Source organism: Lepidochelys kempii, chromosome 7 (assembly GCF_965140285.1).
Source record: "Lepidochelys kempii isolate rLepKem1 chromosome 7, rLepKem1.hap1, whole genome shotgun sequence".
NCBI classification, from domain to species: domain Eukaryota; kingdom Metazoa; phylum Chordata; order Testudines; family Cheloniidae; genus Lepidochelys; species Lepidochelys kempii.
This window is the reverse complement of record NC_136386.1, coordinates 77,914,743-77,940,706: the sequence shown is the minus strand read 5'-3', so window position 1 is coordinate 77,940,706 and position 25,964 is coordinate 77,914,743. Positions and strand designations below refer to the sequence as shown.

Below are 25,964 nucleotides of genomic sequence, written 5' to 3'. Positions count from 1 at the left end.
TTAGCAGCCATAGTAAAGCAGGGAAGGAGCATGAAATGAACATGCAAGGCTGCATAGAGAAAATTCAGGATTGCAAATACCAATCTGCTGCTATGAACAGCTTTGAAGACAGCACTGTAGGATTACATTAAAATGCACTTCTCACAACTAAGTGTGCTGGTATATGTAAAAAGAAAAGGAGTACTTGTGGCACCTTAGAGACTAACCAATTTATTTGAGCATAAGTTTTCGTGAGCTACAGAAGTGAGCTGTAGCTCACGAAAGCTTATGCTCAAATAAATTTGTTAGTCTCTAAGGTGCCACAAGTACTCCTTTTCTTTTTGCGAATACAGACTAACACGGCTGCTACTCTGAAACCTGGTATATGTAGTGTTTAGTCATTGAACATGTTTCCTGGCAATCACACCAATTAAGCGCAAAGACTGAGTATCAGGATGCCAATTAAATGGATTCTTCTGAACTGACGCAACGACAGATGGAAATTAGATTAGTAAACCACATGGTGCCACTAAAATCTCTGGTTATAAAACATATGGCCACAATAGTATACAGCAAGATACTGGGATCATTTTCAATAGGCTCTAGCATTAAATAAATAGAAAAATCAAATGTAAACTGACATAAATAAATGTTACTTCGCTTATAGACCCCAAAAGAGAAACAAAATTCCTAAATAATAAAAATATTCTTTCATACTGTATGTATTATATATTTATATTTAATATTTTATGGCATAACAAATGAATAGGAAATGTACAATGCTTAGCTAATAGACATGATTCAATATCTGTTTTGTTGAAGCCTTGTGCCAGTAGCTCCTGTGTGTTGTTATATGATATAATCTGTTACTGTAGCTATTTGCCCTTTTTACCCTGCTTGGATTTTGAATTCACCTTACGGGCAGCACTCACTGGTTCACCTCTTTTCTGTGGCCTCCATAGCTCTCTTGAGCAGTCGACAGGCTCATAGAAGAATGTAACTGGCTGGATGCTGTTCTTGTCATCCTTGTTTTTCTTTAGGAACATTGTACCTTTTTGAAGGGAATGCGGTTTTGCATCAGGTATATTATATGAACCATGCTGATTTCCTCGGCTTCTGAAATTTAAAAAAAAGTCAGATTTTGCAAAGGTGGCAAATGGTCTGATTTTTAAAGGTGCTGAACACTTGCGGCTACCGGGGGTATTGCACGGTAAAATAGCATTTTTAGAATAACTGTAAATTGTTCTTTTGCTTTGGAGAGCGTTATGTAAGAGTTGAGACGAGCATGTAGTAGTTTCCCTTTACTCCAAGGAAATATAGACATTTGCATTTATTTCTTACTGGAACACTCTATGTGTATCCTGGGATGCACTTTTAGTACATGTTCATTTAGAGTGAAATTTGTCCATGTGCTGCTGGCTAGCACAAGGCATACATGCCCTAATTTGACATCTTAAAGGGATTTAAAGGACTTAAGTGGTGCACAGGACTCATGCTAGCCCTCTGCAATGGATGAATTTCACCCTGATTTTTAAATAATAATATTGACATATACCATAGTGGCAGTGGAGAGAGGGGAGTGGGACTCTGGTGACTTCTCAGTGGTGGGAACTCAGCTGGATCTTTGGTTGCTGTGGTGCTGGCAGATCCCCGTGGGCAGATATCTGCCTTTTATTTGTAAACAAGCTGACAGTCAGTATTGCAAATTCAAGTCTGAAGCCTCTGGTTGGCTGAGTAGTTGAGGAAGTTTTAGTTTTTAAATCATGCTTGTTGAGTTAACCTTATTTCTGAATTTTTGGGGTGTGTGGATCAATAGTAATAATAAGTAATTGGTGTGGGGAAGAGAATAAGAATTTAAGCCTAAAAACAAGCCAACCTCCCCTTCTTTTGTTTGTCCTAGTTCATGCCTAATGTGACTTTATTGAAGTAAATTGACTTGACCAGAGCTACTTCACAATGTTAAACTGTACTGCACATTTGATAGACCTTTCTAGAAGAAGGTGCAATTGGTCAAATGCATGCAATTCAAACCCCATATTCATAGAATTCCAAGCTGCATTGCCAACTTAATCAGAGTTCCATGTTGCAGGCTATAGTCTTTATTTTTGAACTTCAATTTTAGAACTCTAGTAATAAACATTTTGACACTGTAGCATGGCCTAATACTTTGTTCAATGTGAGAGTTCTGCTCAGCGAATGACTGGAGGTTTGGGTCCAACTTAAACGATTCAGTAATAGCAGGAAGAGTACAGAAAACTACTGGCAAATAAATTTTCTATAATCTTTTCCTTCAAATGTAGCCCAGTGTGAAATCTTGTCCATAGGAACAGAAAATTGTTACAGATGTCACTGTGGCTGTTGCTTTAAGACATTGCATTCATGGAACTGTATGTTGGACCAATTAACTGGTTGATGTTGAAAGACACGGCGGTTTGTATTTGTCAAATATAACATCGTGAAGCTGATTCATTTGTTCTCAAGGAGGAGGCAGATTATAGACCTATCCCAATGTATAATTTCAGTCACATTATTACTGTACTCAGTAATGTTCTTCAAAATAAAATAAATCAAGGGTGATATTTTTAAAGGGAGTTAGGTGTCCAAACCTCATAGAAATTAAATAGCAATGTGACACAGACCGGACCTATGTCTCTAATTCACAGTTTATAACAACAGAAAAGAGGGGCTTGGAATTGAGGAAAATGCCAATCTGCCTGTTAGAAAGCTATTCTGGGTTGCTATTAAGCATCAGCAAATGCCTTTGTACCTTTAATAGACCATTTACTGGAGAAAGCAGTGACCCAATCCCCACTGTGAGTGTAGGTAGCTGAAGAAACCTGATTTAGAAAGCAGGGAACTAGGCTTGGATCTAAGGTGATATGTCTGGGATACAAACAGATCCAGCTGGAGGGCTTGATAAGAGAGAAATTTCTGTTCACAGTGGAGAGTATCTAATCAGCAAGGAAAGATGACAAAAATAGTCAAAGGGAGGAGATAGTTTACATCTTGAAAACAATTTATTTTTCTGCTTCCTCTGTAACTACACTGAAAATGCCTTAGCTAGTTTAAAGAGACCAGGTGGGTAAGGTAATGTCTTTTATTGGACCAACTTCTGTTGGTGAGAGAGGCAACATTTTGAGCCACACGGAGCTCTGCTTCAGGTCTGAGAAAGGTACTCCCAGCTTCACAGCAAAATACAAGGTGGAAGAGGGCATTAGTAGTTAGTACATATCGTAAGGGATCATGGAGGACCACAGTATGTGCTAACTACTTATGCTAAACAATCTGTTCCACCCTGCATTTTGCTGTGACAGTAGGAATACATTTTTCCAGTCCTGAAGAAGAGCTCTGTATGGCTCAAAAGCTTGACTCTTTCACCAGCAGAAGTTGGTTCAATAAAATATATTACTTCATTCACCTTGTCTCTCTAATATTCTGGGACCGACATGGCTACAACAACACTGCATTAGCTACTTTAAGTGATAAGAAGTGCAAATTTAGATAAATTAGCAAACAGGTTTTTTTTAATTCCATTTTCTCTCCTTTAACTTAACTCTTGTTTTTGTTAAGATTACTACTTTAGAGGTAATTTCATGAAGATAACCACACAAAGAACCCCATAACCTCAAAGGAGAGGTGCTGAAAGGTAAAGAGTTTTTGGTATGTAGATCCCCCCCCCAACCTTAATCTCAAGCAGCACGGACATGAGAGGTGGCTGCCCCCAGCAAGTTAAGTTGCTATCAGATTTTGGCAGGCAAAGGGGAGACATTCAGGAGAAGCTGAAGAACCAATGAGGAGAGCAGGGACAGATCCTCAGCTGGTGTAAATTAGCATAGTTCCCTTAATGTCAACCGACACCAGCTTGGGCTTTGCTGCTGGAGTTAGTGGTGGTGCTGGTCACAGAGCATTTGGGTGCTTAATTCTCTTAGGCTACTTTGAAAATTGCAACCAAAATTAATATGTCACTGTGATGGGGTGGATTAGGCCCAGAGGCCCTCTGCTGGAGGTCTCAGGGTCCTGCCACACTCCTCCCAGGAAAGGAGCAATTGAACAAAGTCCTCCAAACTGCCTGGAGAGACTGCGCAGAAAGCAGCCAATCAGGGGGGAGGCTGCAGAGAGCAGCCTATCAGGGCCCAGGGGGGCCATATAAAAAGGAGCTGCAGTGCACACAACAGTCAGTTCCTTGCAGGAACCAGAGGAGTGTACATGGTGCTGCTGGCTGTCCAAAAGAAACTGTAGTACCATGGACAGCTCAGTGTGGGCAGGGATTGGGGAAGGGAGTAAGAAAGCACACTTGGCTGACTGCTGGACCTCAATGCAGAAAAATCCTGAGCTAAGGGTGAAACATTGGGGAAAGCTGAGACCATGGGGAAGTGGCCTAGGGAACTGAAGGAAGTTTCATTAAAAGGACATGTGGCTGGGATCAGATATAGTGGGTGAGCCTGGGTCCCCCTGCCCCAGACCATTGGGGCAGTGGCCTACAATTGGACAGTGATAAATCCCCGGAAGGGTATCTGAACTGTTAAGAGGCCCATCTGGAAAGCTGGGGACAGAAGAGACCAGAGAAGGTAAAACCAGTGCCTCCAGTGAGGAAGTCTTGGGGGCATGCCTCAAAACCAGGGCCAGGACTGGCTAATGACTGCAGACACATTGGACCAGAAGGGACTCTCATGAGAAGTGGGTGCTACACCGTTACAGACTCAAATGATTTACAGTCCTCATAGTTATAAACATCAGTGCATGTGGAAGGCAAATTAACTTTAAAAAACCTCATTGTATTTAAAAATACTTATTATATTATTAAAACAGATCATAATGGTAAAAGATCACACGAACCGGTTATGAACTAGTCTATGTTGCTAGATGATGAGATAGTGTACAGTGAGAGTTACTGAGTTATTACAGAATAGATGCATTTGACACCTTTTGACAGTTGGCTCTGACAATTGTCCTATCCTCTGTTTCACCTCTAATTATTAGTACATTCTGACATAAGGCGGTAGGACACTGATGTGAAGTGTTATAGGCCCAGTGGGTCTATAACTGCTTATACCAACTGAGGATTCTCCTCCCAGAGTGTTGGTGGGACTCAAACCTGGTTCTCTTGCTTGAACAACCAGTGACCCACAATGCTACTTTTTAAAAATAAAAATACTGTAGGAAAATTCTCTTTAAGTTGAAGCTTCATCAAATTGTCAATATATTTGTGTTACGGAAAGTAAACTATAGAGGTACAATATGTGAAATCAGCTGATGCATATAATGCTTGCTTAACTCTTTAACCTTTAACTTAATTTGTAATGTGATCTCAAAACCAGCTGGCTTGACAGTTATGGAAACTGACGTTATCTCTTCATCCACAGAACAGGCATAGCAGCAACAGAAGCTTCCCCATACTGCCTCAGCTCTGTTTGTGGTAACTATCTCTATAAAGCAGCAGGTAATTTCAGTCCATCTGCTGATTCAGTCCTTGGTGTATCTGCTGAGATTGCTGGGGTGCTAATTAGTGCCCGTTCTAATGGTGTTTTTCGTAAGGACAACTGTTTACCAGTGGCTGGATGGAGACCTGCAAGTTATTTCATATAGGCCACTGAAATCCCAGCAGATGGTATCAACTACTGGATTCTACTAAACTGTGCTGCTTTAAACCGGTGGCTTGTATACGCTGTTACCAACCCCCGCAATTATCCATGTCCATGTCACTTACCCACATCTGATTTCAATACATACGTTTGATTGAACTTGGCCTGATATATCTTATTTCTACAATGTCGACATAAGTGGGTGCAACTCCATTGTCTCTAGTGGAGTTATACCCACTTAGGTGAATTTGTCACATCATGTTTCATTTCACACACTCTCCCACTCCTTCCATTCATATAAACAGTGATAGGGGTCTGAAATTTAGAGACACTGTCAGCTCAAGTATAGGCCAAAGTTTAAGTTTTTGGAAAAAAGCTTGTTTCTACTGGGTTAGTAAAGAAATGTTTCATGATTTTTTAAAAAAAATTTCTAATGGAATAAATTGTAAAAAAACAAACACAAAAATCACCAACTCCTGCACTGTTATTAATAATTCCTACCCTATCAGCAAAAGTGAAACTGATTCCAATAATTTCCATTGTCCAAGCTAAGAAATTAAAAAATAAACAAAGTGACAAGTTGCATTTTTAAATTTGATTTTAAAAATTGAAGCTGTTTTAGTCATACTGTAGGTCAGGACATTTGTTTGTTTATAATATGGTATTTTTAAGTTGTGTCCCCTTTAAAAAATCTGACAATGGCAAGTATAAATCTCCCACATATGGTATTCAAGAATGGCCATGACAGAATGTTAAAGACATTTGTATCTGAAACTTAGTATGTGTTCATTTAGTAGATTCAAACTTTGCAAAAACCTCATACGGTCAAACAGGAAGCAGTAATGTATTGGCACAAAAGGATTCTATTTTTTCTTGAATAAAATTATATTTTATTTTTAATTTAGCAAAACACCTGTTTTTCCTTTATTATGCAAAATGCATATATATCATCAAATATAGGACCTGCTCCAAAGCCCATGGAAGTCCCATGTAATGGACTTAGGATCAGGGTTATACAGCATACGCAAAAATGTAAGCATGTTTAAATGATAGAAAAATGAAATGACATACATACAGGCATCTGGGTTTCTTATTTGATGAGAGGTCTGTAAACTGGAAAAAAAAACAGAAAAATGTTCATATTATGAGCAAATATCACAGTGGCGTGAGTGGCACATATAAGAGGCTTGGGGAGGCTAAGTCTCCCTAAAATAAAAAAGATTGGCCATGTAGGGGCAAATGATGGAGGTGGATCACCTCCCCTTGGAGGCATGCCTGCCTGCCACCTTTTTGCCTTAGGAGCTCCCTAGAAGTGGCAGCAGTGTGTGGAGGGGTGCTGCTCTGTGCTGCTCCACCCCTTCCCTCCCCGGCTCCTCCTCTTCTCCTGAGGCCCTGCCTGCTGCTCGCTCCTTTTCGCCCCCTCCAGTTTGTCACTCGGCCGGAAGGCAGGAAAAAAATGGGAGGTCATATAGATAAATGAAGATAATAGCAAAATGAAATGACATACAAAAGCCTTCCCACTTATTTCCTGACTTAAGGGCGATTGACAGGTGGTGGGGGGGGCAGAGAGGAGTGAGCAGCAGGGATGGGGCCTCAGGAAGAGGGCAGAGCGGGGAAGCAGGGGACACTGTCAGGGCACCCGTGGGGGCTCCCCCACTTCTAGGGAGCTTCTGGCGCTCCTGAGTGTAGCCTTCCCAAACGAAAAACTCATATGCCGCCTATGTACAGTGGTCTTCTGTCATTTAAATCATTTTATATCTACAAAAACCAATGTGTATCTAAGGCCCTGATCCTGCAAAGATCTACACATGTGTTTTAACTTTAATCTCAGTTGGGGCACCCCTAGATCTACACAGATTTCAGGACATCAGTATGTTTAAGAGGTAGAACTCACTGCCTGTTCTAGGGGTTGAGGGGATAGAAGAAAGCTTCGTTTTGTCTTCCTCAAAGTTATGAAATTCAACAGGTGCAAACTTGCAGTGCTTCCGAACCCCTACGCACTAAATTCTAAATATTGTTAGCATGTAGCCCAGTATTTGTAGTGGAAGAAAATAAGTAGTAATTCAGATCCCAGAGACTTTGAAGAGGTTTGTCATAGCTTAGCAACAGTTTGTTTGAAAACAGATAAAGGGATTTCTTTTTAAATGCAAAGCCCGTATTTTGGGTCATCTGGTGAGTTCTGATCTGCTCACATATTTAGTTATGTGTACACTGCAACGATAGGTGTAATTTGCAAACCTGAAGCAGAGCTCCATGTGGCTTGAAAGCTTCTCTCTCACCAACAGAAGTTGGTTCAATAAAAGATATTACCTCACCCATCTTATCTCTCCAGTTAAGCCACTGTTGTTTTCTCATTTTGAGGCCATGCAATCAAAGGCTATGAAATTATCTTCCAGCTGTATATTTTTAGTCCAGTTGCTCATATTTTTAACTCATTTAAAATTTAAAGCCAAATTTTAAATGATTGAAGTGCAATAATGGAATATTTTTAAACTATTCTAGTTACAAAAACAATTCTGTATATTCAGTATGCAGAATCATATTTCCACCTTTCCCTTCTTTCACGACTAGGAACATTTTAAACAAAGAATTTTTTCTTTAAGTTTCTTTTCCTACTAACAACTCTTCCAACTTAATAAATAATCTTAAATCTTGTAATTATGTATGCATTGTTAGTTCATTTACCAGCAGGTATTTACAATTTTTTTTTGTGACTATAATCAAAGTAAATTGCTAAAGAAGAATATCAAGGGCTGACTGTAGGTACTTCACATTTGATTATACAGTGTAGATACAATGAGAAGTAATTATTGTGTTCAAGATAATTAATAAGACATCATTCCCCATTAAACTGGATTAAATACATTTTCCCTCACAACCTTTAATTTTGCCAAATCATATTTATTCTACAAAAACAACTAAAAATCTCTAAGCTTGATTCTCAGCTAGCATTCACTTGAGGGGGCAGGGGCATAACGGTAGCTTTATACCCCTTTTTCTCTCCCCACCCCCAATCCCAGGACCAACTAAGGCCTGTCAGCCTCTGGCACAGTAAGAGCCACCTCAGGTGTGCTCCAGACAGCCAGGCTGGAACTCCCCAAGGTGTCTATTCTGTAGTAGGGTCTAATTTTCCCTCTGTTGATATTCACCCCTTCTTGTCAACTGTTGAGAAGAGGCCAATTCAATTAGGATGGATGTGGCCCAATTAGCACTGACCCACAACTTGGTAAGACAACTCCCATCTTTTCATATGCTCTATATTTATACCTGCTTACTGTATTTTTCACTCCATGCATCTGATGCAGTGGGTTACATCCCACAAAAGCTTATGCCCAAATAAAATTGTTAGCCTCTAAGGTGTCACAAGGACTCCTCGTTGTTTTTACTGATACAGACTAACACAGCTACCCCTCTGAAACCTGTCACTAATCACTGTTCTTCACTGAGAAGTGGACTAAGACACCAAATAATCATTTCACTTAGGACACCAGCTACGGCCAAAAGCCATCAGATAGTAACAACTTTTGGACAGGTTTCAAAAAGAAAATAATGCTCTTAGAATCAAGAGGACAAATGACTTTGAAGGCATTTACTGTTGACACAACTTGTAAACTTACACAATAAATTTTGTGTCTCCTGTACAACTATTAGCACATTTGTAGTGGGTGTTTAGATTTCTAATTGTCTAATATATTCACAAAAAACTAGTGCCCACAGCTGAAAGTTTGATCCTGAAATAAATTTGTCTCCCAAATTCAGCATTTAAAAATAATTATTGGTCCAGTAAATCCTTCCCCTACCCCTGTATTTTTTGTAAATTTTTCTCTTGGAGTTCTGATCTGATTTCCATTGTCTTTTCAGCCTATTAGGCTGAGCATGCCTGTAGTCACACCATGTTGGTTTCTGTGGTAACTTTGTGAGCTCAGGAAGGTCAGGATGGTCAGCGTTTGGTAGTGCAGCTGATTCAGAAGGCAGTGCTCCCCCCATGAGACAATGGCTCAGTATGCTGTTAAAAGGCACTCTGCTATTGGGAGTACTCTTTCAGATGCAATTTAAAACAAAGGTTCTTACCCATAGTCCTCTTGAAAGATCTCACAGCACTTTTTGAGATATCAGCCTTGATTTCCATACCAAATTTCTACTCTATTATGTTATTTCAGTATTTACTATGTCAAGTTAAGGTGACCTTTGCTTTCTACCCTTAAACTGCTGTTAAGCACTGTGTGCAGTCAACCAGTAGTTGCTTTTTTCACCTAACGTGACTGCATTTCCACGATGGATGAAGTCTATTCTAGGTACAGTTTGTACTCTGTATCCATTTAAGTGTCAAAAGGCCTTTGGAATTCTTGTGGATGAAGTTTGCCACACAAATGTAATATATTAGAGGGAAATTACTGACTCAAAGTAATAGTAGTGGTTATTAATGGAAAAAAATATATCGGCTATTTGTCCCAAAGACAAGACCTTTTAGCAAAAAGGCAGATGGACACTTCATTATTCCTCACTTTCTCCTTCCCATCTTTGGCTACTGCAGTCCTTTTCCACTCTTCTCTAAGATTGCCATCATTTACTGAAAAGAAAATGCAGTCTGGCTGAGTGGTAGGGAAAGAATGGGGTTCGGATCAACTGAGCTTCTGTATGTGTTGCTTCCCCAGCCACACCACTGCATGGCATTGAAATCTTAAAAAAAAAAAAAAAAAAGTGAAATTCTTAATTCTCTCCATACATATATGCACAGCACAGCTACATTTATGGATACATCAGCCCAAGTCATAGGTGAGTTTTTCACTGCTAGGTAGAGATAAGTGACTTTTTTCCACAAATAGTAAATTTGCCCAAAAATACATTTTGGGCGGCGGCGGCGGTGTGGGGGGGAGATTATGCTGTAACCTGAGCCCCACCGCTGCCCAGGGGTGAAGCCTTTGGTTTGATTTCGGCCGCAAGCGGTGACGTTTGAGCTTTGGCTCCAGGTCCCACAAGTCTAACACCAGCCCTGGTGACCCCATTAAAACAGGGTTGTGACCTACTTTGGCGTCCCGACCCACAGTTTGAGAACATTTACATTAGATGACAGTCTTGTGTGCTTACCATATGTTCATTTACATCATTGTAATTGCACATTATCTGCTGATTTTGATAATATTCTAGTTGTCTTTCTGCCAGATCAACCCGCTGCAATAGATTCTCAATGAAGTGTTGGAGCCTGGCTTTCCCATGGACCTCTTTCTCAGCTGCCTCTTCCAGGAAGTGGTTAAAAGTAACAACCTCTCTGTAAGACAAAAGTGTTTGAAATACAGCAACATCGAAGTACTGGAAAGAGTCCTGGCTTTTTTGTTGTTGTAATTGTTGCTAAGAAACAGCAGTGGAAAGGGGATTCTCACCTGTATTGTAGAAATCTCCTACCAATGCCTTTGTGTTTACTGCCATATTTATCTTTTTTCTGGTTATGATTGGAAATAAGGAAAATAGACAGACTTGGAATATCTATACGATTAGGAAAGACTCTCCAAGAAATTCCTTGTTTTCCTGCTAGCAGTCCTGAAGGTGCAGGCCACCCCACAATGGGTAGGAAGGCTGCCCTGCTATGCCACATACCCCTGTGCACTCCTTAAGGGGTGGCACAGCTGCTGTGCTTCCCAGGAACTTACTAAAACACAGTGGCCTCCTGGAGCTCCTTCCGGGCCAGGATGGCGCACAGAATGTCCCCTGCTCAGAGCTGTGTCTTAAAATAAAAACATGCAAATATGGGATAGATTTAGCAAAATGTGATTCAGGCAATTTCCTTCCTTAAATGGAAATTCCACCTCAGAAGCTCTTGACAAGTTCATCTCGTAAACTCCTTGCCAACAGCACTAAAAACACTCATATGTTTATTGCATCCAGGGAAGAGACTTGCACTCATAATGAGCAATATGAAAGGCCAACAAATGGTAGATGAGGATCTCCCATATAATCTTAGAAATAACCTTCATCACCAACTGTGGTGGCTGGAGATATTTTGTAAAAGCAACATTTAGTACATTCCAAGATTGACACTTCCTTAATGTTCAATTGCAAATGTGGTGCCCTTTTCCCTGTTTACATACACACCAGTTCGACACTTAACCCTGAAATATGACATGAAATGAAAAGAAACCTAAAATTTCTCACCTATCCTGTTAATTAAATGAAATAGAACAATTTTATGATTCCCAAATAGCTTTATTTTAAAACATCAGCCCTTCATTATTCAACAGAGCCACTGTTGGCATGCCCGTTAAATTGCATTTTGGCCTTGATCCTTACAAAGGGCACATTAGGGCAGAAAAAGACCGCTGTGCTCCAGACAAAGTGTGAGCAAGGCTAAGTAAGATAGCCTGAGGCATAATCCCTCTATGCTGCTATGGTAAGGAAAGGGGCAGGGTGAAGAGTGAGTTGGTTAAGTGCAATTCTGAGCATGTCAGATTTGCCCCTAATCACAAAGTGCTAGATAAACTGAGGTTACTGGTATGCAAATGTTTTAACTTACTTCAAAACACAGAATATGGGAGGGGGGCAAATCAGTATTTGGTAAATAAAAAAGGACAAAATTGGCCAGAGAAAAATGTAGTCTGAGATGAGAACACTATAAACAGTGGCTAAAAAGAAAAACATTATACTGGTGATGACTTTCTAAAGCCCTGTTTCTTCATCAGCACACAGAAGTTTCTCTTCGTATTTAAGTTTATCTAAAAAACTGTTTTAATTCCACATAATTGTAGATAATAGCTTCCTTACAGTTTTTCTGCCCAGCAAACCATGAACTGAATCTGTCTCATGAGCAGTGTCAGGCACAAGCAAATGACTATGGAATCTTTACATGCAGAATTTGATTTACCTCTGGATTTTGCTGTAAACAATACCGGAATGCATAGGCGCCGACCCCGAGGGTGCTCCAGGGCTGGAGCACCCATGGGGAAAAATTAGAGGTGCTCTGCACCCACAGGCAGCCAAACTCCCCCTGCCCCCACCTCGCTGCCTCCTCCCCCACTCCCAAGCACGCTGAGTTCCCGCTCCTCCGCTTCCTCCCCCCCATCCCCTGCCGCCTAACAGCTATTTGGCTGCACTTAGGACTTTCCCGGAGGGAGGGGGAGGAGCAGGGACAGGGCATGCTCAGAGGAGGAGGCGGAAAAGGGGCGAGGTCTTTAGGGAAGGGCTGGTGAGGGGTGAGGGCGGTGCAGGGGTGGGAAGAGGTGGGACTGGGAGGCTTGGGTGGGGGGCGTCGAGCATCCACCGAACAGAGGGGAAGTCGGTGCCTATGCCATAATGCACTAAAAAGCTCTCTGAACTAGCAGGAGTAGAAGTGGAAGGTGCTCCAGGAATGGTTGTTTCAAGGCATACACAAAGGCTTTGTCTTTCATCCCAGCTCCTTTTAGGATATTTACTTACACATACTCCAGATTTTGCTAGTGACAAGCAAGAATGAGATAATGGGAACTTATTTTTGAAACTGTCTACTGGGTAATGCCAGCTTTATGGCTATGTATGGTTTCTGTCACTACAGCTTGCTCCAGAATAACATGAGGTTTTCTATAATCAGGTAAAAGGCACAGAGCAGAGTTTAGGATAATGCTAACACTAAAACCAAGATGAATTTTAGCACTTGACTCGCCTCTCACTAACTCACTTACATCATTGTAACTCCTTTGACTTCCATGAAGTTATTCGGGATTTATACTGGTGCGAGAGCAAATAGAGGCCTTTGGAATCTTACTTACCTGGACAGCAAATCAAAAGGCCCTGTATGTGTCAGACTGAGGAAATTTTTTACTTTGTTTACAAAAAAAAAAATCTGTCTTAGTGTTACTCCTCCAGAAATGATCAGATGAATATATCTGCCCACGTTATTGCATAGATTACACAACACAAGGTTTTGCAACAAACTTTACAGAAAATAATAATGAATTTGCATTAACAAACAAATTGCCTTTTCATTTCCTACATGCCCTACTGTTTAGTAGGAGACAGGAAACTCAAAGACATGGAAACATGCAGTTTGTTATACTGTAGGCCTGCGATTTAACTCACCCCGTACTAAACCAGCTTTGGGTGAAACTCCGGGATTTCACCACTAAAAGTAAGGGGGAAAAATGCTCCACTGCTGCTAAGGTGCCCCCAACTCAGGAATGCCCCTAACAAGAGTTATAACACCAACGGTTGTAAAGTAGAGACACCCAAGTCTGGGAAGTTCAGGGAGGAAACAGAAAGACCCCAAGAGTTGGTAAAATAGATAAGATAAGCTCTGACCAGTGAATTTATGCTGCCCATCTGCACAAACAAAGAAGGTCATAAGTTACAATTTGGGCATGAGAGATAAAATATAAAAAGACTTGAGGAGGGAGGAGAAAATGTAGGTGCCAGTGTGTGATTGGTTAAATTTTGTTACCTAGGGGTACTGAATAATGTGATAGGTTTAGTAAAGTTAAAGGAGGTAGCTAGTTTTACCTGTATGATGTAATAAAAAAAAATGCTCTTTGGGAACCATCTCCGGATTGGAATTTAACATCAAGCTGCTAGAACTCTGACCCCTCTGCACAACTGTAATGTGCAGAGGCATTGCTGGAACCCCAGAGGAGAGGATCCTGACTGGCCATCAGGTGAATTTTGTCTGTATATTGGGAGTGGTGAGCATAAGAGATTTGGTTGGTATATGTATTCTGAGTGTTGCTAATAAATAGATGTTTAGAGCACAGCTGTGTAAGGCTCCCTCACTAGGAAAAGGTCCTGCAGACCCGTAAAGCCCTGAGCCCCGAGGGAAAGGGCAGGTACTTAAATTGACCCGGTTTCTTCCAGAGCCCCATAAGTAAGGATAGGTGCCTTACACCCTGTGTCCTCAGAAGGGAAAGGCTGAGGGGGCCTAAATTGATTGGGTCATGCCTTGAGCCCTCAGTAGGGTATAGGTGGACTGCCCTGGATTTTTTTGTGAGTACCAATCCATTACTCTTGGCAGGGGAGAGGGGCAGATAGTTGGTTTCCCTTCCCCCCAGAAGCAGCAGGAGCATCAGCTACTGAACCAGCCAATGTAGAGCAATGAGAAGCTACTACTTGCTGAAGTACATAGTCATCCTGATGGGATTCACTGTGACAGCTCATCAAGTGTTGAATAATTGGCAGTTGCTGTAAAATGGGCTGGATAATTTCATGAATACTAATGATATCAAGAAAGATCATTAAAAGGATACCTAATCTCCTTTTCTAGGGTGTGACTGGATCGCCTGCAGAGGGCAGGAAGTAATTTCCCCTTCCTCCACATCCATAGTTGGCCAGATATATTATGTAAGGGATTGATTTTCTTTGGAAGATTGAGATCACTGTCAAAGGCAGGACACCAACCTAGATGGGCAAATGGTCTGATTGAGGATGGTAAATCCTGTGATTTTTAGTGTAGATTCATCCATGCAGTTTATTAATGTGCCTTTAATGATTTTACTATCAACTAATTTTCTCCCTACAGAAGTGAGCCTATATAACTCCCAGGGTGAGTTTTACTCTCTTTTTAAAGATAGGCACCACAGTAGCAACCCTCTGATCCTCAGGCACAGCTCCTGTTCTGTTAAGGTGCATGACATACTTGTTAGTAGCTCTGCTATCTTATAATTATTATATTTTTTACTTCCTTTAAGAACAACATCAAGCCCTGAGGATTTACTGCTATTAAGTTTCTTCAGTTGTTCCAACCCTCTTCCTTGGAGACATCTTTCTCTCTGCCATTGCTATGCCTTGATTACCTAGAAGTTGTTCATTGGGGAATTTTTTCCCTCATCATCCATACTAGAGAAGACTAATTCAACAAACTCATTTAACTTCACCACAGCTACATTGTCTTCTTAATTGCCTCCTTCGCTCTAGGCAGTTTGCATGGTCTTACTCACAGGCTTATATATGACCTTCTTGCTTCAGATCTATTTTTAATATATATATTATTAATAGCTATGTGCTCTTTATTTTTTCTCTTTATTTCCCTTTCACACCTTGCCTATGCTAGCTAATTTGGATTTTGTTAATATTACCTATGCTGAATTTCCCCATTTTGCTATTTTTCACTCCTTTGCTTCACAGAAAAACTGACACTCACTATGGTATGGTCAGATGCTGCTCCTAATGAAGTCAGTGTCATCCTCCCCATTTTGGGGCCCTCTGTTTAGAGGGAGGGAATGGAGAATACACACAATATACCAAGGCAAGACAGTTGGGACCAGTGTTATCACAAAATCACCCTTAGTCTGCTGAAGAGGCTAAGTAGAAAACATTTGATAAGGGCTGCCTCAAAGCTGGGGCACTGTGCCTTCAAAAGAACTCCTTTAGGTCATGCTAGCTATGCTGCACCCTGTGTACTCCTCTAATATTTCTAAACAGGCTCTCTAGGGTTATTAAACCCACCTGAACCCCTCCATTTTCAACATTATCTTCTTCCTCACCTTCCCCAAATGTAATCTGTTGGCTCTCCTTTCCATAGTCATTCAGCCTGAAGATTCCTACCCTTTGTTTCTTCAAAAATACCTCATTTATCTGCTATCACTTAAAATAATGCCTTAAAATATGTAGGCCATAAAATCCTGAGCCCTGCTTGGACACTTTCCAAGCAGTGATGGCTTTATTCAGTGGAGCTCAGAATCTCTGTGGATTTATTTATTTATCCTCTCCTCCAGCAAACTTTTTCAATGGACAAAAATACTAAGATAGTTACTAAGATTTGGGATCAAATCCCTAAATAATAACCCTTAAAATAATTACAGTTTTGAACAACTTTGTCCAAACCTCCCCCCCCTTAAAGTTGTTTTAAGACATGGAATGTTGCTAATTTATCATACAGCAAGCTTTATTTTTTAGTTCTTTGGTTGATAATGTACCACATAAATATTGAGGTCTGGTTAGAAATTAAGGTTGCTGTCTTGATAGAATTTAATCAGCCCAGTAAGTATTATCACCTTAAGGCTGGTTGGCTCTACCAATTACTGTACTTACAGGCAATGCAAAGACTGTCTTTGTCTTTGCTGAAAATAATCAGAAGCACATTCCACTGTGTACTTTAAAAAAAGCATGAGTTGCGCTGGTCTCTGTCCGATTGTGAACCTCATATTCCCATTGATGAGTAGTTATTTCCATGAGTAGTTCCATTGACTCACTAGGATGAGTCAGATGGGTCTGAATTTGGCCCTAAGGTGTGTCACCCATTCACAAAAAAACCTCTTCTGTGACCCTAAATGATCGATTGGCGATCCCTTGATTCGAGGATGATTTCTACCACGGATTTCCATATGGGTCCTGAGATAACTCAAGAGTCCGACCCTGGAACTGCAAATCTGCCCGTGGAGATACAGACATTTTGTGGTAGGCCAGCAGCCTGCTGGGAGAAAGTTATTTCTTTTGCTTTCCTCCTCTCTCTCTTTTCAGCTTCAAGGGCAAGGCGCTTCTCCTGGAACTGGGCCACTGCCTGGTGGAGGATATGGCACCATTGGGGTTGGTTGGTAGCTCGCTCTTCCCAGCTTGTGATGTCCACATCAGTTTTCTTAAGATGCATTTTCAGTGTGTTTTTGTAGCATTTCCTCTGACCACCACAGGATCTCTGACAATGCATGAGCTGAGAGTAGAGGGAGCTAAAAACCTGGCATCTGCACATAATGTCCAGCCCAGCGTAGTTGGTGCACGAGGATCATTGCTTCAATGCTGGTGACATTGGCTTCAGCAAGGATGCTGGCGTTAGTGCAGGGATCTTACCACTTGATGCGAAGGATCTTCCAGAGGCATCGTTTGTGGTACCTCTCCAGACTCTTGAGGTGCTGTTGATAGGTCACCCAGGTTTCACATCCATAGAGGAGTGTAGGAACAACGATTGTCTTATAGACCTGGATCTTGGTATCCTGCCATAGGTCATGGTCCATGAAAACGTGTCAGAACAATTTCTCAAAGGAAACGCTTGAGCACTGGATCCTGTGTTGGATCTCACTGTTGAGTTTTACATTTTGAGAAAGTTTGCTACTGAGGTAGCAAAAGTGCTCAACTGTCTCCAAAGTCTGACTGTTGATGGTGATTTGTGGTGGGTCATGTGCAAGGCCTGAAGCATAGATTCATAGATACTAAGGTCAGAAGGGACCATTATGATCATCTAGTCCAACCTCCTGCACAACGCAGGCCACAGAATCTCAACCACCCACTCCTGCGAAAAACCTCTCACCTATGTCTGAGCTATTGAAGTCCTCAAATTGTGGTTTAAAGACTTCAAGGAGCAGAGAATCCTCCAGCAAGTGACCCGTGCCCATGCTACAGGGGAAGGCAAAAAACCTCCAGGGCCTCTTCCAATCTGCCTTGGAGGAAAATTCCTTCCCGACCCCATATATGGTGATCAGCTAAACCCTGAGCATATGGCAAGATTCACCAGCCAGATACCCAGGAAATAATTTTCTGTAGTAACTCAGATTCCACCCCATCTAACTTCCCATCACAAGCCATTATGCCTATTTACCATGAATATTTAAAGATCAATTAATTACCAAAATCATGTTATCCCATCATACCATCTCCTCCATAAACTTATCGAGTTTAATCTTGAAGCAGGTTGATAGAGCACTTTAGTCTTCTCAATATTGAGTGAGAGTCCTAGGCTTTGGTAAGCTTGTGCAAGAAAATCCAGTATGGTCATTCTCAGTGTGCCCGAGGATGACACAATCATCAGCATACTGAATATCAGTAATAGACACCCTGAAGACTTTAGACCTTGAGAAGAGACGTCAAAGATTAAAGAGCCGCCTTTCCATTCTATATTGAATGTCAACTCCATTGGGGAGGTGATGAACTTTAACAAGGACCAAAATGACTGTTCAGTAGATGGAAAACAGGGCTGGGGCCACAACGCATCCTTGCTTAACCCCATTTTTCTGACAAAGGTTCCATCTCAAGGCCATTGCAGAAAACTGTGGCAGTCATCTGATCATGGAGAAGCCTTAGGACCTTAATAAATTTTGGAGGGAAGACAGATCTGGCCAGCACCTTCCATAGGGCTTTGTGATTGACAGAGTCAAAGGCCTTTGTCAAATCAAGGAAAGCCATGTACAGGTCCTGATTTTGCTCCCAAAATTTTTCCTGGATTTTGCATGCAACAAAGATCATGTCAGCTGTCCCGTGGGATGGTCTAAAACCACACTGAGATTCGGCCAATATTTCCTCAACAAGGGGAAGTAATCGGTTTAAGAGGATAGGGGCAAAAATTTTCTTTGCTGTAGATAGCAAGGCAATGCCTCAATAGTTTCCACATCCTAAGTGACCCTAAATGCATACCAATGATAAGCATTAACTAACTGAAGGAGATTTTTCAAAGGTTCCAAGGAAAGGTAGATACCCAATTCCCACTGATTTTCAAAGGAGAGCCCAACTCCTCTTTCAAGTTTCTGTAAAACTTGACACAAATGGCTTGAGTTGACGACCTCCAGTATTCTGAATCCCCTTTCTGTTCTCTGTGCAAGTGGATGTAGCCATGGCTCTGCTCCTTCCCTTTCCCCTACGGGCATCCCAAGAGATGCACAGAAGGAATAGGATATGTGCTCCAGAGAGCCACTGACCACAGCTGTGTCAGTTTGTTACTTAGGGGCATAAGGGAACAGCTCTGTGAACTGCCATGGAAAAACAAGTCACAATTTGGCTCCAAGGCCTACTCTTCATGTGGAAGTTGATTAGCATAGCTATTGTGGAATAAACTGTTCCACAATAGCTCCCTATGTGGACACAGTCTTCTAGAATTAAGGTGACTTTTATTCCAGCATAAAGACTCCACTTTGAGAGTAAGAAACTAACAATATGGAAGGTGGGTGACAGAGGGAAACCAATGGAAGTTTTGTCTAAGTACTGAAAGTTTGGTCCTTAATAAGTGCCCTTATGTCTTGTTCTTGTATTAAAGCCAGAGAACATAAAAAGACCAAATAGACAAAACAAAAAGAAAATGCCAGTAGAAATTCTGGATTTTGGATTAAAATCAGCACTGTGTTTTTCTGTAAAGGGAGAGTTCCTGCTGTCTACTTATTGTCCTTAGTCATAACAATGATCAAGGCAGAGAGAACTACTTAGGCCCAGGTCTCTAATCTTTTAAATGTTTCTCACATACTAAAATTTAGGGATGCACAAACGTCCCCTGGCCTTGCGTGCTTACTCTGTTTAGGTTTATTAAAATCAAACCCCTTTTGCTTGTTTGTTTTCCCTACCATACCAATAAATCCCCTTATTTTCCAGAAACAAGCCTCTAGAGGCCCTCTTGAACTCATAATTGCTCTTAGCTTCAGTGATCTAATTGGAAGCTTAAAATGTATTCCCTTTGTGCAGGTTTCCGTGGTATTCTGAAGCTCATGGTATTCATGCTGACTCTTGCTCTCCTTCATCAAACATTGAGTATTTCCTTTCTGTCCACATTTTCCAATTAACTCTGAAATTTGCTCAAGGGCTCCACTCACTCCACAACCTTTACTCATCTGTGTGGTCTCAGTCATGGGTCAGACTGAGGTGGCTCAGTGACCTGAGTTATCTTTGGTGACTGTATCTAGTGTTCTAGAATATTAAACACTCTTTTACAAAATAGAAACAGAAATCTCTGGCCCTTCTTCTTTGAGTGATGTCCCAGTGGGTGCTCAAGTTCAGTTGTCTGCCTGAGGGCTCATATACACACACCAGTTGTGCCACTTTAACTATATCAGTATAGTTAAAGCAGTCCCAGCCCCCCTAGTCTAGACACAGTTATAGCAGTACAAGGATGCTTTATACTGGTATGGTTATTCCAGTAAGGTAGTGGCACCAATTTAAATATTTCTGGGGGTGGGGTGGGGAAGAGTAAATTCCAGTCCCTGCCCCTTAGGTTTGCTAACCCTTATTAAACCTCACTTTTTAAAAATGGTATGCAGCATGCATGTCAATTTGTTTATTAAGTCAAAGTTTAGTCTCAGTGACATCTGTGCCACTCCATTGAAGTCAAAGGAATTACACTTGCATAACGGAGGGTAACATTTGGATTCTCCTGGAGTCTCCAGGAATTAAAGATTAATCTTTAATTAAAGATTGTCATGTGATGAAACCTCCAGGAATACATCCAACCAAAGTTGGCAACCCTACTGCCTCTTCCCACAAGGACAGTATTCTGGTTCCTGCTTTCCCCTCACCTGCTGCAGGGCCCCTAGGTTTCCTAGGGTGAGGAGCCTCCCCTCACTCTTACTCACACAATGCATGAGCAGGTGCTTTCAGGAGTCAATTCTTGGTGGGTTTCAGAGTAGCAGCCGTGTTAGTCTGTATCCGTAAAAAGAAAAGGAGTACTTGTGGCACCTTAGAGACTAACCAATTTATTAGAGCATAAGCTTTTGTGAGCTACAGCTCACTTCATCGGATGCATACAGTGGAATGTATCATAGAATCATAGAATCATAGAATATCAGGGTTGGAAGGGACCCCAGAAGGTCATCTAGTCCAACCCCCTGCTCAAAGCAGGACCAATTCCCAGTTAAATCATCAATCATCATGTATGCATCCGATGAAGTGAGCTGTAGCTCACGAAAGCTTATGCTCTAATAAATTGGTTAGTCTCTAAGGTGCCACAAGTACTCCTTTTCTTTTTAAATTCTTGGTGGACTCCCATGCGCTGTGCCATACAGGAACAGACTCCCAGTGTGACAGGTCACAACACCATTTGTCTGGCTGCTCCTCTCTCTGGACAGGGGGCTGCCGGGCTAAAGTTCAGTGCTGTTGCAACCCTGTGTGCCAGGTTGCAATCCCACTCCCTGAGACTTGTCTGAGTCAAATTTCAGTGGCACTGCGACCACACAGTTGAGTGATGCTCCGGCACCAGCCACTACTGAGTTCGTACTGAGTTAATACAGGACCACTGTTAAGAATTGGTCAGGCCATGCCCTCCGCAGCTCTGAGGCCTATGGCACTTCAAGCGAGTGCAAAACCTTGGGAGGGATGTGGGAGGGGGGGGGGAATTAACTACCAAACCTCTAACCTAAATAGTTATACCAGCACAACATCTATGTGTAGACCAGGCCTGAATCTGCCAGCAGTCTAAAAGAATATTTCTAAGAGGTGTAAACTGCTGCCATGGAGCACAGTGGGATGTTAACTCCGAGGCCTAACCATGTTGTCATTTAAAGTGTGTCTGTTGATCGAAGCACTCACACAAAAGGGGAAAGTGTGATCTTATTACAAAGATTTGCATAATCTATTTAATGCATCTCACTTTGACCTCACATCTGGGCACAGCTTTGGAGAGTACCAGCACTTATTTTTTTCCCTGTCTGACCACTGCTCTGACTGGCATTAATAAGACTTCTCATGTAATTGAAAGAATGCAAAATGTTGGCCCCACTGAAGTCCCTGGCAATACCCCCTTTGACTTCAGTGGGAGCTGGATCTGGCCCGCATGAAAAAACGCTGCAGTAGAAGATCTATTATTTTGGAAACTTAGATCTGTTTTAAATCACTGTCATATCTACTAGTGTTCCTCATAGTTCTTTTTGGTAGCTAATGAACCAGTTTAGGAGCATCACATTTTAAAGAACATGCATTTAACTAAAGTAAGTTGTTGTTGCAAACTGTCTGAAAGGGTTTCTGAGAATGCTAAATACTGTAAGTAGTTCATCCATAAATAATGTTACAAACATTGCTACATTTTTAATGGGTGCATCATGAACATCTTTTTAGATGGACGGTTTGCCAAAATGAGTCTGGAATCTGCTTGTGGTTCCAGTGATACATAAAATTCTGTTTTTATAGATCTACTTCCCATCCCCCAAACCCCATCCCAGGTTTTTCTAGAAATGCTCTCTTGAGTACTTGCTTGCAGCCATGCCTTGCTGCTCCACAGGGGAGAAGAAACTCCTTTTACCGCTGCCTCATGCTGCACCCATAAAACACAGGGCAGGCGTTGGTCCTCTGCTACAGCCAGATCGTGATACCCTTACTCACGCTGAGAATAACTTCCTCTAGGATAGGACTGCTCAGAGTAAGCTACTAGTCAGAGTGATAAGGGCACCACAGTCTGGCCGTTATTAAACCTCACTTTTTAAAAATGGTATGCAGCATGCATGTCAATTTGTTTATTAAGTCAAAGTTTAGTCTCAGTGACGTCTGTGCCACTCCACTGAAGTCAAAGGAATTACACTTGCATAACAGAGGGTAACATTTGGTGTAGTGCTGCCTAAGCTGCAATTGCACTGTTTAGTGGTGACCAAGGTATCTTGGGCACTATTGTTAACTGAACATGAGGGCATAAAGGCGGCGTATCTGGTATTCTTTTGCTTCTACAGTTTGTTTCCAGAGTAGTAACCTCCACCACACTGGCATTATCTATTGTATTGCAGTTACTACCAAAATCTTACCGTGGGTTTCATGTTACAAGAACGTGTGTGTGTGTGTGTATAAATCTACTTTAATACTGCACATGTTCTCCAAGCACATACAAAGCCATCGACACTGTGCTTCTATTGCCCTTCCACTTACTCTTCTTTCCTGTGAAGTGCTTCCTCAGACTCTGTAAGACGTTGCTTCAGTAGAGCAATCATCTCAACTGCAACGTCCACCTGTCTGTTCAGGTCTCTCTCTCGCCTCTGAACTTCCTGTTTCTTCTGAGACAGCTGCGCAAAAGCGGCCCGAACTTCCAACAGCTCAGCCGTTTTTTGGGCCAGCTCTTTGGTAAGCTTGTCAATTCTCTTCTCTATTGTTTTATCTACAGCTTCTACCATCCTATTAAACTTTTCTCGTACATGTGCCTCAAAAGAGGCTTTGGAGTCTGTTGTTGGAACCCACGGTTTAGAAATCTGCTCATCTGTGAAGTCTGCTGACCCGTAATTTGCCACAAAAGAGACAGGCCTTTCAGCTTCCATCTCCAGTGATTTTCTGTTCTTTGGGTTCTCATGTGAGCTGTCACAAAAATTTATGTAGGATGGTTTCTGTTTTATTGCATTGCTGGTGTTCCCCAGTTTTCCTTGAGTCATGGTCTCTGAGGAAGAGAGCAAGTCTGTATCTTTGAGGGAAGAAAAGAGGTTGCATTTTGTCAGAAGGCTTCTTTCTTCATACCTATGATTATACTCCAGATGTGCCCTCAGAGAAGAAAGGCTTCTGAATCTAGTGTGGTCACCACATCGTGGGCAACGAAATGGCATGCAGATGCTGACATTTTCAAATGACTCCTGCCAGGGGTGTCTGCTTTCTTCAAAAGTGTGCTGTTGCATTACTCTCTCAATCCTGGAAGGAAAGAAAGAACCAACTAATTTTCAGGTTTGTTCAAAAAGATGCTCATATTTTGCTAATACAAACCAAGAAGTAAGAACAAACTTTCAGACTGATTTTTCAAACTGGTTCCTGGGAAAGCAAATTCAACCATCTCATTCAAATGGCAGCACATCACACAGCAGAATAAAGTCAACAAATTAATTTGTAACGTTTTTAGCGGCCTCAAAGCCCTCATTAGGCTCTCATTTAAACGGAAACATCATGATAGTGAGAGCAACTGACCCTGTAGCACTTAACAGTCAGACTACATATATATGAAAAGCTAGCCTGTTGTACAATGTTAGTCTGTAGTGTAGCATGCTCAGAAACTAAATAGCTTACTATGCTTTTTCATATATTCATTATTATTCCTTACTCACAGATAAAGGCCAATAACAAGGATTTTTATATTCATTATGTTGACTAGTAAGCAATAAGACCTGATAACTGTTTCCGTTAATATGACAAATCTAAAATTGTACCTGTGCATATATATACATGCAGATAGGTGAAAGTACTGGTGGTGACATGAACTCAGCAAATGGGGACAAATGGGGGCTGGGTAGCTTACACACAGAAAAGCTGAAGGGGGGTGGCAGAGGGATGCAAGAAGAGGACTTCAAGCAGAAGGGGGCAAAGAGAGGCTACTTACACGCAGAGGAGTGCAAAAGAGGGGGGCTGTGCAGTGTGCATGTGGAGGGCACAAAGATGTTTAAGGTACAGTGGATTAAATAAGACAAGGTCACTATTTCTGCATGGGCTGGGGAAGATTAGGCAGAGCTCCAACCTCTCTCTACTGCCTGTGTGTATTTGTTAGGCGACCCATCGCCCCCAGTGTGTACGGTGCCTGATGCTGCCTCCCTGGATTCCCTAGACCCAGTTCTCCGAGGGCTCTGAGCTCAGTCCAGTTCCCTCAGGCACACCCCTAAACCCCATTCCTCCCTGCACTGACAAACACATGCACTGATTGCAGCAAGCACATCTTTTCTCTTTCTCCCCCCCGCCTCCAGGCTCTGTGGTGCAGAGAGCAGGCACTTACCCGACTTGTTGCTGCTGCTGCTGGTGCTGAAGCTGCGGGGAAAGCAGTTTTCAGCAGAGCCGTAAATCACGCTGAGCCCAGCACAGTCACACTTATTCACACCCCCCTCTCTCATTCATTCACACCAACACATAGAGCTGAGCCGTGAGCGGGGAGGAGCATCTGGAGGAAGGAGGGGGCTGGGCTAAAGCGGAGAGCTCAGGCAGAGCACAAAGCAAAATCCACTTCAGGCCAGCATAGAAGGAGCAGAAAAACAGCCTGCATAAAGCAACTGGAAACAGAGAAGATGAGAGAGGGAAAGGAGAGAGAGCAAGAGAAATCAGCGTCTAAGTCTAAACACATCATCTGATCATTTAATATAGAAGCAAACGAGTGCAAACCAGACACAAACAATTTAATGACAAGTAATGATACGGAGGAGGGAACTAAGCATTTTGCAAGGCAAGAACAATACTGAGCCAGTAGGACATATTGGGTAAAATCCTGGTTCTGCTGTGGTTGACGGGACTTTTGCCATTGTCGACACATCTTACTGTCACTGACGTGTTGATTAGATGGCAGCGTAAGCTGATGTAAGTGTAGTAGGGTTTGCAAGTTTGTATTTTGAATTATAGTAAGGGTATGTCTGTGCTGCAAGCGCTCCAGCAACCCAGCTGCCAAGCTGCAGTAAGTGTAATGTAGCCACTTGCTCCAGAAGGGGTTTTTCTACTGCTACAGTAAATCCACCTTCTCAAGAAGTGGTAGCTAGCTTGAGGGAAGAATTCTTCCATTGGCCTAGCTATGTCTACAGTGGGAGAATGGGTAGGCTCACCTCACTATATTGCACAGGACATGACCGTTTTCACAGTCCTGAGCAATGTAGCTAAGTCGGTCTAACTTTTAGCTGTAGACCAGGGCTAAGTTGCAAGTAACAGAGGTAACTAAGGCCCCAATCCATGCAGGTAGACACCTGTTTGTTTGACTGCCATTTGCAGGCATGGGGCCTGGCTACACTAGAGAGTTTAGTGTGCCACTGTAAGCTCTCTAATGTAGCTGCTCTAAGCTGAAGGGAGAAAGCTCTCCCATCAGCTTTATTCCAGCCCCCGTGAGTGGCAGTAACTACTTCA

The 25,964-nt window shown here is 42.0% G+C and overlaps 1 protein-coding gene across 2 annotated transcripts; it reads right to left on the bottom strand.

Moving 5' to 3' along the window:
• Positions 1 to 656: 656 nt before the first annotated feature.
• On the bottom strand, positions 657 to 24,936 carry ZNF365 (zinc finger protein 365). Of its 2 annotated transcripts, none has more exons than XM_073354919.1 (5): positions 24,859 to 24,936; positions 23,049 to 23,792; positions 10,650 to 10,830; positions 6,637 to 6,674; positions 657 to 1,095 (listed from the first exon to the last, which is right to left on the bottom strand). In XM_073354919.1, exons 2-5 carry the CDS (start codon positions 23,777 to 23,779, stop codon positions 855 to 857), a joined length of 1,191 nt encoding a protein of 396 aa, XP_073211020.1. In that variant the 5' UTR covers positions 23,780 to 23,792; positions 24,859 to 24,936; the 3' UTR covers positions 657 to 854. The 2 variants fall into 2 exon arrangements, 1 of the variants encoding a protein (XP_073211020.1); XR_012160135.1 differs by lacking the exon at positions 657 to 1,095 and adding an exon at positions 9,633 to 10,241 and having other exon boundaries at positions 6,586 to 6,674.
• Between the last annotated feature and the right edge of the window lie 1,028 nt (positions 24,937 to 25,964).

What these genes read in the sequence shown, in the direction of transcription:
- ZNF365 (XM_073354919.1), bottom strand. Translation starts at nt 23,779, where the DNA reads ATGCAACAGCACACTTTTGAAGAAAGCAGACACCCCTGGCAGGAGTCA. An exon ending in GCACTTCACAGGAAAGAAGA is followed by an intron (nt 10,831 to 23,048) that starts GTAAGTGGAAGG and finishes TTTGTCTTACAG; the next exon opens with AGAGGTTGTTACTTTTAACC. An exon ending in ATGATGTAAATGAACATATG is followed by an intron (nt 6,675 to 10,649) that starts GTAAGCACACAA and finishes TTTTTTTTCCAG; the next exon opens with TTTACAGACCTCTCATCAAA.